This window comes from Pipistrellus hanaki, assembly GCF_964339955.1.
Source record: "Pipistrellus hanaki genome assembly, chromosome: 3".
Classification (NCBI taxonomy): Eukaryota; Metazoa; Chordata; class Mammalia; order Chiroptera; family Vespertilionidae; genus Pipistrellus; species Pipistrellus hanaki.
The window spans coordinates 143,910,443-143,923,542 of NC_140505.1; the positions used below are offsets into that span (position 1 = coordinate 143,910,443).

The 13,100-nt window shown below is 53.6% G+C and overlaps 2 protein-coding genes across 2 annotated transcripts in view; both read left to right on the plus strand.

Moving 5' to 3' along the window:
* The window catches only part of RACGAP1 (Rac GTPase activating protein 1), a 190,894-nt gene that overhangs the window by 94,961 nt on the left and 82,833 nt on the right, over positions 1–13,100 (plus strand). The window lies entirely within an intron of this gene.
* The window catches only part of FAIM2 (Fas apoptotic inhibitory molecule 2), a 29,497-nt gene continuing 26,746 nt past the window's right edge, over positions 10,350–13,100 (plus strand). The window contains exon 1 of the mRNA XM_084877506.1: positions 10,350–10,855. Coding sequence (XP_084733632.1) covers positions 10,841–10,855 — 15 coding nt within the window. The 5' untranslated portion in view covers positions 10,350–10,840. The remainder of the gene's footprint in view (positions 10,856–13,100) is intronic.

The following is a 13,100-nucleotide window of genomic DNA, read 5'->3' on the forward strand; positions in this document are numbered from 1 at the left end:
TTGAAGTGGGAGCAGAGCTGTGTCAGGCAGGTGTAGCTGAATGTTTCCTCCCTCCCAGGCTGCACCAGCTGCCTTCACCATCTTGGCCCGAGGAGGGAGACCCGCTGAACTCTCCCCCAGGTGCGTGTGTGCCTGTGAGGAGGGCAGGCCGGAGCCAGCAGGCGGCTGCAGGAGTGGGGAGAATCCGCCCTATGGAGGGGGCAGAGAGGCAGGAGCTGAGGACAATGGCCTCGGGGTGTCCCCACTGCCTGCTCCCAGTTGTCTTCCAACTACCGGCTACGGATGTATTTATGAGTTTGGCCTCCCTGCTCTCTGGAGGTTATAATATAAGGATTTAAGATTAAAATCTTCAAACATTGTGAGTGCTATAGCCACCCAGGCAGACCCATCTCCCGATAGTTCTCTGCTGTCTAGATCCTCTCCCCATCCTACCCCTCACCTGGTTCATTAATTCAGTTTGTATTTTCAAGCACTTTCTCTATGGCAGGCACTATGGTTGGCGCTGAGGACATAAAGATGACTAGAACAAGGCCTTATTTATCTCAGGGAGGCAGACATGAGCTATGAGGAATATGAGGGTGAAAGAAGATGCCTGCTCCTCCATCCCCTCCTCCCAGACCCTTTGTCAAATGTCCCTCTCCATCTCCAGCCTCGTCTGGATGCATCAAGATCCATCTGAATGGTAGTGTGGCTATTTTTTAAAAATTATAGCCACACTACCATAATATCTGCCCGTGGCTTTCCCTCAGAAGATCAGGGGGAAGGGAATGGCTCCAGCTAGGTCAGCAAAGTTCAGCAGAAAGAAACATGTGAGACACAAACCATGTAGCATGTAATTTGAATCGTTTTAATACATGAAAAAAAAGCAAAAAGAACAAGTAGAAGTATTTTTAATAATATATTTTATTTAACCCACGATTCCCAAAATATTGTCACTTTGACATGTAATCAATGTTTAAAAAAATCACAAATAGCATGTTTTACATTCACTTTTCCTACTAATGGGGAAGTCCAGTGTGTGCCTTCCACTTACAGGGCCCCTCAACCTGGACTCCCCACACCAGGCGCTCAGCAGCCACGAGTGGCGGGTGGCCACCACACTGGGCCACGCAGGTCTGATGACCAGCCTTGGAGCTCGGCCTGCTTTACTTCGCTCTGGAGCTGGAAACCCCACTCTATTACCCCGGGAACAGCTCCCTCTCTGAGAGACTTGGCCCGGAAGAAGGGCGGCTGCTACCGCATGTCCTTGCCCAGAGCCCAGCCCAGGGTGTCAGGCAGGAAATGGGCTGAGGCTGGGCCAAGGGTGTGGCCCATTAATCAGTTAGAACTGAGGGCTGGGGCCCAGGAATCGCAAGGGTCCAGCTCACCCGTGGGCTCAGAGGACCCCACTGTGGGCACATGAAGAGTCCAGAGATGCCGCACCCTCACTCTGCCCTCTCCTCCTGCCCGCACTCCTTTCCTCTTCCTCCACCTGCATCTGCCACATGCTATGTTCAAAATACTTAAGCTGCAAAATGAAGGGAGAAAAGAAAGTGCAACAAAGAGAAGAGACCAAAAGATAAAACACCTGTATTTGAACCGTATGGTTTTCTCTGGAGTTTAGAACTAGGAAACCATTTTCTTCTTTCTACTCTTCTTTAAAACTTATATATATATATATATATATATATATATATATATATATATATATATATATGAATTAATTACTTAAATAATTTGAAAAAGCAATCTGTATTAACGTATGGTGTTAAAAATCCTGCCTGGTCTTCCAAGACCAGTTAACATGCCAGGTCCCCTGAGGGCTCCCCGGCCTTCCTCCGCATCCCTTTCCTCTGGGCCCGGCCTGTACTGGGTTTAACTGTGGGCCCGTCTTCTCTCCTCTCAGACCCTGGAGGGTGGGGTCTGCATCTCCACATCTCCCTGGGCTGCCACGTGCTGCCACGGAGGGAATGGAAGATGGAGGCAAGCTGGAGCTCAAAGGCTCCCACTAGAAAGCAGGACTATATCAAACCAAAAGCTTTTGCACAGAAAAGAGAACAATTAACAGAGTGGAAAGGCAACATATAGAATGGAGTAGAAGTCTGCAAACCATATATCTGAAAAGAGATCAACATTCAAAAAATATATAAGGAACTCCTGCAATTTGATAGCAAATAAAACCACCCAAAATGATCTGGTTACAAAACAGGAAAGGACTTGAATAGACATTTCTCCAAAGGAAGACATACAAATAGCCAACAGTGATAGGCATACCTCAGAGACTTGCAGGTTTGATTCCAGACCATCATAATAAAGCCAGTACCATGATAAAGCAAGTTGTAATCTTTTTGCTAATGCAGTGTCTGGCCTTCAATTTACAAAAAAAAAAAAAAAAAAAAAAAAAAAAATTACAACATCTGTGAAGCTCAATAAAGCAAAGCGCAGTCAAACAAGGTCTGCCTAAATATGAAAATATGCTCAACATCACTCATCGCCAGGAAAAGGCAAATCAAAACTATAAGGAGAGCTCTGGCTGGTTTTGCTCCGAGGTTGGACTGCCAGCCTCCGAACAGAAGGGTCAAAGGGTTGAAGGGTCCCGGGTTCAATTCCCAGTCAAGGGCACATATCTGGATTGCAGGTTCAGTCCTAATGTGACTTCTCTCTCTCTCCTTTTCTCTCCCTCTTTCTCTCTCCTTCATGCCCTCCCTCCCTTCCACTCTCTCTAAAAAATTAATGGAAAAAAATATCCTCGGATGAGGATTCACTACCACCACAACAACAAAAACCCTACCGTGAGATACCACATGACATCTGTTAGTACGGCGATTATAAAAAAATAATAACGCATATTGTTGAGGATGTGAAGAAAGCGGGACCCTTGCGTACCGTTGGTAGGAAGGTAAAGTGGTGCACCATTGTGGAAAACAGCATGGCAGTGACAGTTCCTCCAAAAATTCAAACTAGAACTCCCACTTCTGGGTATTTTTCCAAAAGAGTTGAAACCAGGATCTCAGAGAGATATGTAGACTTCCATATTCACTGAAGCATTATTCACAATAGTCACAATGTGCAAACCACCTGACTGTTCTTCAATGGATGGTTAGGGAGAGAAAATGTGGTGCACACATACAAGAAATATCATTCCGCCTTAGAAAAGGCATTCCTGCCAGAGATGACAACATGGATGGACTCTGAGGGCTTTACGTTAGTGCGGCAGGATTCTACTCTTAAGGGGTAGAAACAGTCAACCTTAGAGAAGCAGAGTGTCAAATGGCGGTTGCCAGGAGCTGGGGGGAGGGGGAATGGAGAGTTGCTATTTAACAGGTATAAAGTTTCAGTTATGCAAGATGTATAAATTCTAGAGATCTGCTGTACCACACCGTGACTATAGTTAAAGAACATTGTGTTGTACACTTAAAATTCAAGAGTGTAGATTTCATGTTAAATGTTCTTACCACAAAACATCTTTTTTAAAAAAGAATTCAAAGTTCTCGAGAGGCACTGGCCCTGGTAAACTTGCCCTCAGTTCTAGCTTCAGGCCCTGCTGTCGGGGTGCAGTCTGAGTCTCTTGTTTTCTGGGCTCCCTCCAGCCCTCCTAGGACAGTCTTCAAGCTGGGTGGGAGTGTGGGGGTGGAGGAGCCCATGACGGTGGCTGGGCCTTGGCGGTGGTCTTGTTTGGGAAATGGGACCCTGGGCCAGCTCATGTTCTGGCCTCTTTCCAGAAAAATTCTACAGATCTGTCTCATGCCCATGACTATCAACTGTTTTGGAAAATATCTTTTTTTTTTTTTTTTAAATAAAGTTCAGCAATCCAGCCAGTGTGGCTCAGTGGTTGAGTGTCGACCTATGAACCAGGAGGTCACGTTTCAATTCCCAGTCAGGGCATATGTCTGGGTTGCAGGCTCAATCCCCAGTGTGGGGCGTGCAGGAGGCAGCCAATCAATGATTTTCTCTCATCATTGATGTTTCTATCTCCCTCTCCCTTCCTCTCTGAAATCAATAAAAATATATATTTTTTAAAGCTGAGCAAACACTTGCACCAGGCCTGAGACATCCCCCCCACCTCACTGTCACAGTGCTACGGAGAACAGGCTTCACAGCCTCGGCCACAGACACCACTGAAATATTGACGAGGTTCCTGGCTGGTGAAACAGAGCGTTGTGCTCAGGAGAAAGGAAAGGGTGAAGTACCTACAACATATCACACACTCATGGGTTTTACTCTCATTGAAGCCTCAGGCCCAGTGAAGGAGCTGACATCCCCCGCTTAGCGGGCTTGAAGACTGAGTGCCTGAGGCAGGACTGCATGAAGGACTCCAGCTGTGGGAGACCTTGGCCAAGTCACTTAGCCTCTCTAAGTCTCCGTTTCCTCATCTGTACCATGAAGATCATGTGAGGACCTACCTCCACTGTCAGGACTAAATGAAACAGTCCAAGTAGCACAGTTAGCTCAGAGCCTGGCATGTAAGTGCTCAGTAAATGTTAGCTTTTGTCATTATTGTTCAGTCACATCCCTGCTCTGCACTGCTCTGAGGTCTTGCTTCCATATTATTCCTCTAGGATGGTTCGACCCTGCCAACGACCACCTGGAGACTAAATATTTCCCCAAGGAAATACATTTCTAATGGGGAAATCTTGAGCCTGGTGTGGGGTTGGCCAAGGATAGAAAGCTGGAAAGGGAATCCCTCAAATCCTACCTCTTGGGCAATTGTCTCTTGTCTTGCCTGGCTCATCCTCCAACCTCACACTGGGCCAGGCCATCTTGGGAGAAGCACAAAATTGGTGTCTCACGTTTTCCTTTCTCCGTGCCTTTATTTGTGTGCCATTCTGGTTTCCTGAAGGGCCTCCCTCCCTGCCACCCTGTCCCTGTTGAGTCCGACTCTTTTCTTCCAGATGCAGTTCAAAAGCCATTTTCCCCAATCTTTTCTGACCTTGCAAACAAATATGACCACCCTTTTTTTGAACTTCCCAAAAATCACACGTGACTTATTTTCATGGCTTTGTCTGAGGGATACTGGGGGACACAGAGCTAGATCTATGCTACACTTGACATTCCAGAATTTTATGGCTATTTTTTTTTTTGTTGCCTGCAATTCCAAGTCAGTACTGTTTATAAGTTTCTGAACAATGATGAAGACTGTGTCCATTAGGCTGCTAGCTCCTTGAGGGCATGGATGGGCATTCTGCATTTTGCTTCCTAGCGTTTAGCACTGCGCTGGCACATAGTAGGTTCTCCATAAATGGTTCTGAGTGAGTGTTCACAACAATAGCTTTCAGGCCCACCATGTCAGACACTGCATCCGGGAGCTCACTGAGTGCTCACCGGCACCCTCTGAGACAGGCACCAACATTCCCCAGTAAAAAGCAAGCCCACAGGGCAGGGATTTGCGTCGTTTGTGTTGACTGCTGTACATACATCAATGCTCGAGATGTAGCAGGCTTTCACTAACTATTGGTTGGATGAGTGAATTAATGAGTTTCCATTTTACAGCTGAGAAAACTATGCTCAGAGAGGGCCAATGACTTGCCTAAGGTCACTCACATAGTCAGTGGCGAGCTCACCGCTTTGCACCAGAGGGACCCGATTCTAAAACCTTTGTTCTTCACCATGAACTCTACCGGGTGGAAGAGATGGGGTGGGGCTGGCAGGGTGAGATGTACAGTCCTCTCTTTGAGGAGCTTCCACCCGGTGGGGAAGCAGAAGGGCACATGCTCATAGCACAGCCTGTGACAGGAGCGGAACCTGTGACTGTTTCAGGAACCAGGGAGGGCAGACCAGCACCACGCCAGGGGAGGGAAGTGACTTCTGAAGGGCCGGGATACGGCGAGGCCAGAGGAGGAGGTGGGGATATTGACTCTACACTCTGCTCCCTGCCCCATCTTCTAGCAGGAGCCCAGCAATGGTGGGCTGGAGTGGGGAAGAGTGGGGAGAGGAGGGACAGGAATGTGGTTCCACACCTTAAGCAATCCTGCAGCGGAGAAGAGGGGTGTTGATGCTTGCCAAAGGCTTCTGTCCCTGTGCCTTGGAGACTGTATCTGGGCAGGCAGCGTCATGGCGTGGGGGGGGGGGTAGGTGGGGGGATGGCTGGAGGCAGGACTGGACGCCTCGAGTAGAGGGGTTGTGTAACCAGGCTTTGGCTGGCCAGCACAGGATGTCTGGTTCTTTGCTGTAGGGCCACTAGGAGGAGCGGGAGGTAGGAAAGCAGAGTCACAGGGGGCCAGGGACCTTGTGGAGACAGCTACGCTAAGGCACAAGTTACACCCAGCATGCACTGGGATGCCTGGGCTCCGCTGGCCCACTACCTCGGGCAGAAATTTGCCTGCTGTGAGCAACCTGGGCCCTAGCACCTGCCTCTGCCCGACCCCATCACTGGCCTCAAGTGGGCAGGTCTCTCTTTACCCTGGGGAGACGCAGGGCCAGTGGATGGAGCAGAGGCTGGTGCAGGCTGGGTGTCCAGGTCCGTGGTTGGGGTGAGGATCTGGGGAGAGGTGCCTGGATAGCTCTGATTCTGCCCACTTAGGACCCTGAAAACCTCCCGTCTCACCCCTCACGCTCAGTCTAAGTGTCACTGACCCATCCTTGGGCTGATGGACTTTCTCACCTTGGCTTGGCCCCCAAAATGTCATGTAACTTTGGGGAAAAAAGTCACCATCTTTGGCTTCTGGCTTCTATGGCTTTTATAAAATGAGAAGTGCTGCCTCTATCGCACCTTCAGCTCCCTCCTCTCCCTGGCTCTTGCCCCACACCGAGCTGGCTGGCAACCGGAGCAGAACGGTGGAACAGGATGGGCCGCCACAGTGTGGGCCGGAAAGGAAGAGAGCGGAAATGGCTGGGCCCACAACTCCCCCGCCCCCCAGCAACAGCCCTGCAAACACTGGCAGGTCTTCGAATCCCTCCACTCTCACCACAGCTGAGTGGAGGTGTTGAAGGGAAATTCTGGAGGAGCAGAGAACTTCCGTCTGTCTCCTCCAACCTCAGGTGCTGCCTTGAGTCTACTCTCCCCTCTCTTCTCTCCTTGGCCCCACTCTCCAAGGAGTCCCACCCCCCCAACCGGTCCCCGGTAGCCACACTACTCAACTCCATGAAGCCCATCGTTGGGCTGCTGGGTGGGAAAGGAAGTGAAACTCCCCTAAACCAAAGGACACGGTGCCCCAGAGGTGGGGAAGGCCCCAGACTTCGGGAGCCTCCACCTGATTGCCCATAGGACATCTCCACTTGGTTGTCCCAAAGGCAATCAGAGCCCTGACCATGTCAGTTCCTTCCTCCCTTTTAATAACGACACCGTTTTCCCAGGGACTCGGCCTCCAAATCTCCATCCCTTCTGACGCCTCTTCTCCCTTAGTCCCATGTCCAGCCTCTTCCTAAGTCTCATCGGTCCTGCCCCAAGCTGCCTGCCTCTCTCCATCTTTCCTGCCCTGGATCATCGGTCTTACTTTTAGACTATCAAACGCACATGGGACACTTGGTGTGTCGGGCTCTGCTCTAAGTGATTTACCAACATGAATGCACCACTGTCGTGTTACGGGAAGGAAACTGAGGCACGGGGCAGTGAAGCATCGGGAGGGCCGGGATGACAGCCCAGGTGGCCTCAGTCTGGGCTGCGAGCCTCCGTCTCTCGTACCGTCACCGAGTCTCCATGCTCGTCCCTGCACCTTTAATCGTGCCCCTGCTCAGTTCCCCCCGCACGCTGCTGACAGGCTGGCCCTTACTCCCTCCGTGCTTCAGGAAACACTTTATTGGCCAAAATCACTACAGCAGCTGGGTCTTTGAACACATGATTCCTGCTCAAAACACCTAGAAATTCCCCATTGACCCACCTTGTGCAAACAGAATAGAGCCCATCCCTGGGCCAGGAATTCAAGGGTGAACCCCTGGGTCACCCCTTACCGTTGCTCCTGTGCACCCCTTCCTCTAGCCATCCCTGGACACCTGCTCTCCCGCCAGCACAGCATGGGGTGAGCTCTGAATGGGCCGTCCCTCCTCAGACAGAGGCTGTCACATCTGATCCCTCTTTGACTCACCAAAGCGTCTACCACAGCGTGACACACCGAGGTAGGCACAGCGCCCGTGATGAGTGAGTAACAGTGAGACTGAGCTGCTGATGAGGGTGGGAATGAATTATCTCACTAAACAACATTCAGGGAACTCTTAGGGCCAATACTAACGCTGGGCGCTACGTGAAACTCCTTACGTACGTCATTTAACCCACTCTACAGTCTCGGTCAGTACCATCCCTCTCCCTCGTTTTACTAAGGAGAAAGCCGAGGCTCTGAGAGGGGAACTAACCTAAGCAGAGTCACAGAGCTCTGAAGCAGAGGCTGGGACCGCAACCAAGCCCCCTGACTCTGAAGCTCGCCTTGGACCATCATATCTCGCCACCTCCTGCGGCCAGAGGAATGCTAGACAAACGTTACAATATGTGGGTAATGTCCAAGACCACGCAATGGGGACATATCAGGGATGCCATGGTAATGGAGTCCAGTGCTGAGACACATCATAGCTGACTGTGTCAGAATGTCTGGGGAATATAAGGATTTTGTATCGTGCTGCACTTTAGTCATTCCAACATTTATCAAGCATCGAATACTATTTTAACTGGTGGGTGCTGAGCAATGGCAACTTCCCCCCAAAACTCCTCCTGTCATGTAGCTGATACACTAGTGAGAGGTTGGGGAGTGGGGGCGTCGGGAGGCGCACTAAGCAAAGATGACAACTGCCATGGAAGAAAATTAAGCTGGGTTGGGAAAAAGGGACTGTCCGATGAGCTGGTGGGGGTATGCTGGGGTCATTGCTACCTGTATGGGATCAGGAAGCCCTTCCCAGCAAGGTGATGTCTGGGCAGAGGCATGCCAGCCAAGGACACAGCAAGTGCGGAGGCCCTGAACACAGAGCATGCGTGGCCCAGGCAGGGAGCAGTCAAGAGGGCGGTGTGGCAGGAGCAGAACGGATGGGGAGAGAAGGAGCAGGTGAGATGTACAGACACATGAAAATGCTGAGGCCTACAAAAAGGCAGGCTCTGTGTGATTCCACATGCTGGGTAATGGTGAGAGCCAGGATGTACTGAGTGTGCCCCACATGCCTTATACTCAGTACTGCTGACACAAAACCCGCTAGAGAGTCTAATGGGGAGACAGATAAAGAACCCCACAGTGCTATGTGGCAGGTGTTATGTCAGGGTGGAACTATAGGGGGGGGGAACATCTAATCCAGACTGGGGGCCAGGGAGGCTTCCCGGAGGAGGTGGCCTTGAGCTGTCAAACCGGAGAAGGAAAGCACTCCAAACAGGGGCGGAGAGGGAGGGGTGGGCAGCGCTCAGGGACAGCGCAGGGGGTGGAGGTGGAGGTGCAGGGCCAGTTTTTGGGGAGAGGAGCTCCAGGCGCAGAGCTGGAGAAGGAGAGAGGGGCAGGGAGGGGACGGGCTTGTAGGGGCTTAGAAAGCCTCCAGAATGGAAGGCTCAGGCTTACGTGTGTGGCTATGGAGCGGGGGACAAAGGGCAAGAAGAGGTGGAATAAAGTCCTCAATAATCTACCTGCCTACCCAGGGCCCTCTCTCTCACAGGCCATGAGGTGGTCTGGCCGGTTGTTGACAGGGAAGCGGAAGGTAAGGGGCCACCCCCACGTGCCCCAGGCCTTGGCTGCTCAGCCCGTCCTGTGAGGTTCAGACCCTGCTTTCAGGCAGCTCTCCGAGTCTTCACACTGGGCAGCCCAGGACCCTCTGGTAGGAGGCATAAACCCTGTGCTTCCCCCCCCACCCCCCCCCCCACACACACACACTATAAACAGTGTGTCTTACAATTAATCTAGGATGAAATGGGTCTATCGTCCTCCTTTCCATCGGAGATGGTGCAGCTCAGGGGTTCAGGCCTTGCCAAAGTCACACGGCCAGTGGGTGTCTAAACTGGGACTTGAGCCCAGCTCTTGAGATTGCAAGCCCCACGGTAACCCTGCAGCAGCTGCGGACAGCAGGGCCTGGTGGTGGCCAAGTCCCAAGGACAAGCTGGGAAAGGGGACGGGGCTGGCTATGGAATGGGGGGCAGAGGGAGGGGGTGGAGAAGAACGAAGGGTGCTGAGAGTGGAAGCAGAGAAGGAGCAGCACAGAGGGTTGGAGAAGCTTTGAGACAGAATTAGAGGTGTCCCCAGAAAGACGTGGTGACATGTCCCAGCCCGGCTATAAAAGCTGAGGCCGCATCTCCCCACAGCCCGCTTCTGTGACCAGGCAGGAAGGGGCCTCTCACTCCCATTGCACAGGTGAGAAGACGGAGGCCAGGAGAGGGGCACACCTGGCTCGCCCCCAAGCGCAGAAGAACTTGGGGCCCCGTTAGCAGCCGAGGAAGACTTTTCCCAGTCTGCAGGGGATGGTGACCTGGAGATGATGATGAGAGAGGAAATGGAGATGGAGACAGCAATCAGGGCTGCCTCCAGAGAGGGAGGGGAAGGGGGGTAGAGGCGAGGGCAGAGCCTATCAGCGGCGGGGCCGGTGGAGAAGTGAGGCCCGGACACCCGGCTCCGGTTACCCGCGGCGGCATCACCTGCCCCGCGTCACGGAGGCCCCGCGCCTCCCCCGCCCGCAGAGCGCAGACCCGTCCACTGGGCAGCTCCGCCCGCAGCGCCCCGCTGGCCCCGGGCGAGGGAAGCGGGTAGAGGGGCCGAGCAGGGGCGGCGCAGCCTCCTCCCCAGGCCCGCGAATCCGCAGCGGCCTCCTCCGCAGCCTTCCGGCCCGCCCCGGCCCCCCTCCCCCCCGCCCCGGTGGTACGTTCCGGTCCGCCTGGCACGGCTGCTGCGGCGGAGGCTGCTAGAACCCACGCGGAGGAAGGAAGAGACGCAGGCAGGCTTCGGGGACCCCTTCCCCGAGAGACGGCACCATGACCCAGGGAAAGGTACCGGCATCTCCCCGCCTGCACCATCCTCCATCCCCATCCTCCGGGGCCAGCTCCCTGGACCACTCTTAGCACCCTCTCCTGGCCCCTGCGGGAAGGTCCCCTGTGGTCCTTGCTGAAGTCGGGGGACCAAAGGACCCATTTCAAGGAACGGGTCGGGGCCTCTTCCTGCCCACCAGGCTCACCTCTCCCCCTCTGTCCCCCTTCCACCCCTTGCTCTGACGTCCCAGAACCCTGCACAGATGCCCAGCCCCCCTTAAGGAGTCAGCCTGATATCCTGTCCGTGTGTGCATGTATGTGTGTGTGTGTGTGTGTGTGTGTGTGTGTGCGTGCGCCTGTGTGTTCACCAGGGTGAGCCCTGAGGGGCAGTTCCCATCCAGCATCCCCATCTGGTCCAATCCCAACCCTAACATTAGCTCATCTTTCGCACCCTCCCCAAAACACCCCCCACCCAAACCCCTGTCATTACTGCACATCTGGACACATCAACTGTGATTAGAGGGTTACTATGGCAGCCCAGCCTCGGGATGCTCGAATTCTTGTTTAGGTTTTGGCAGGGCATGGGACTAGATGAGACCAGATGGAACGTCTTTTCTTTTTTTCCGGTTCTAGGCCTAAAATGTAGGGGAAGGGTTTGGGCAGAGACTGGGCTGACCGGTAGGGTTATATAACATCAGCAGCCTGTGGCACTGTACCGCTACCAGGGCCTGGGCACAGGGGAGGGTCCTCTGGTCCTCTGGCGGGGGGTACTGAGGGTTGAGCTAAGAAAACAGATCGCGACCTCCCTTACGCTCCCCTTCTGCTTTCTGAGATGAGCCTCAGAGCCAATGGCAACCTCCCCTGGCTCCTCAGACCCTCCTCTCCCTGTTTTTAAGCTCATAAGGCCTCAAATGATGTCATTGGGTGATACCACCTCCTGTCATTGGGCAGACCTCACTTGGGAATGCCGGGTGTGTGTGTGTGTGTGTGTGTGTGTGTGTATGTGTGTGTGTGTATATATATATGTGTGTGTGTGTGTGTGTGTGTGTGTGTGTGTGTGTGTGTATGAGGGGCAAGGCCCAGGAGGCTCCCGGTGATTGCGTGCCAGGGTGGGGGCTGGTGAAGGGACCAGCTTGGACAGAGCTGAAGTCGTTCTTTCCCCAGGCATGAGCCCCGGGTCTGGGCTCAGAGGACCTCCTTCTGGGGCTGAGAGGGGTTTTCCTGCACATGACTTTCCTGGCTGGCTGGCCATGGAGGAAGCAGATGAGCCCGGACCCCATCCCCACAGGCCTAGGCTTGGAGGCCCTTCTCCTGGGGGTGTTCACTGTGGGGTCAATGAAAACTCCTCCCTCTCCGGACCCGCACCCTCCCCCTCCACTCCCCACCCTCACCTCCACCAGGTACTCTGCTGACCCTGCTTTCCGCTCTGGGCTGACTGCGTTCCCCGCCTCCTCTGCTGCTCACCCCCGCTTACTCCCGGGCTTTCTCGTGACAGAATAGACCCGTGCGGTTCGGTGGTCCTCAGGGCGGGACGAGGACAGAGATCTGGTGCTTGCCGGCTCGGGCTGCCGCAGCTGGACCCTGCAAAGAAGGGACTCTGCGTCCTTCCTCAGTGGACCTTGAGGTTTAACACATTCTTTTCGGAGGCAGATCTAGAGTTCAGTCCTTTTTTGCTGTTCCAGTTCTCATAGCACCCCTCCACCCCCATCGGCCCTTCTCTGGCGGCGGCGTTCAGGCCCTCACAGCCCCCACCCTCTCTCCAAAGCTAAATGTGGGCATCGTGGGGCAGGGGGCACATCCGAGTTAAATGCTCCTGAGGTTTCAACCTGCCAGGGACATGTCTTCCTCTGGGCCTCCGTTTCCTCGTCTGTGAAATGGAAAGGGGTTGGATTCGATGCCTTCTGAGCTCCCTTTCAGCAGGGACATCCTGTGATTCTGTTCTGACTCGGGGGCAGGGCTGAGATTCCAACGGGACAAGGCCAGAGCAGGGCCCTCAGCCAGGGCCTCTTGCCCTTCCTCTGCCCTGCAGTCCCCATCCCTCTTCCTCTCTCCTCCCTCTCCTCCCCCTCTGGTCCCAGCTTTCCCACCTCACTGCCCTTGGTTGTCTCCGGCCCAGCAGAAGCCGCCGGTCCCGGTGGACGGTGCCTGGGCTCGGCAGCCCAGTGGGCCACGTGTGGCGCTGTGACCTTGGATGAGCTAGTCTTCTCCCTGATCCTCCGTTCCCTCGTTTTAAAACAGAGGTCAACATGCAGCTAGCAAGGTAGCA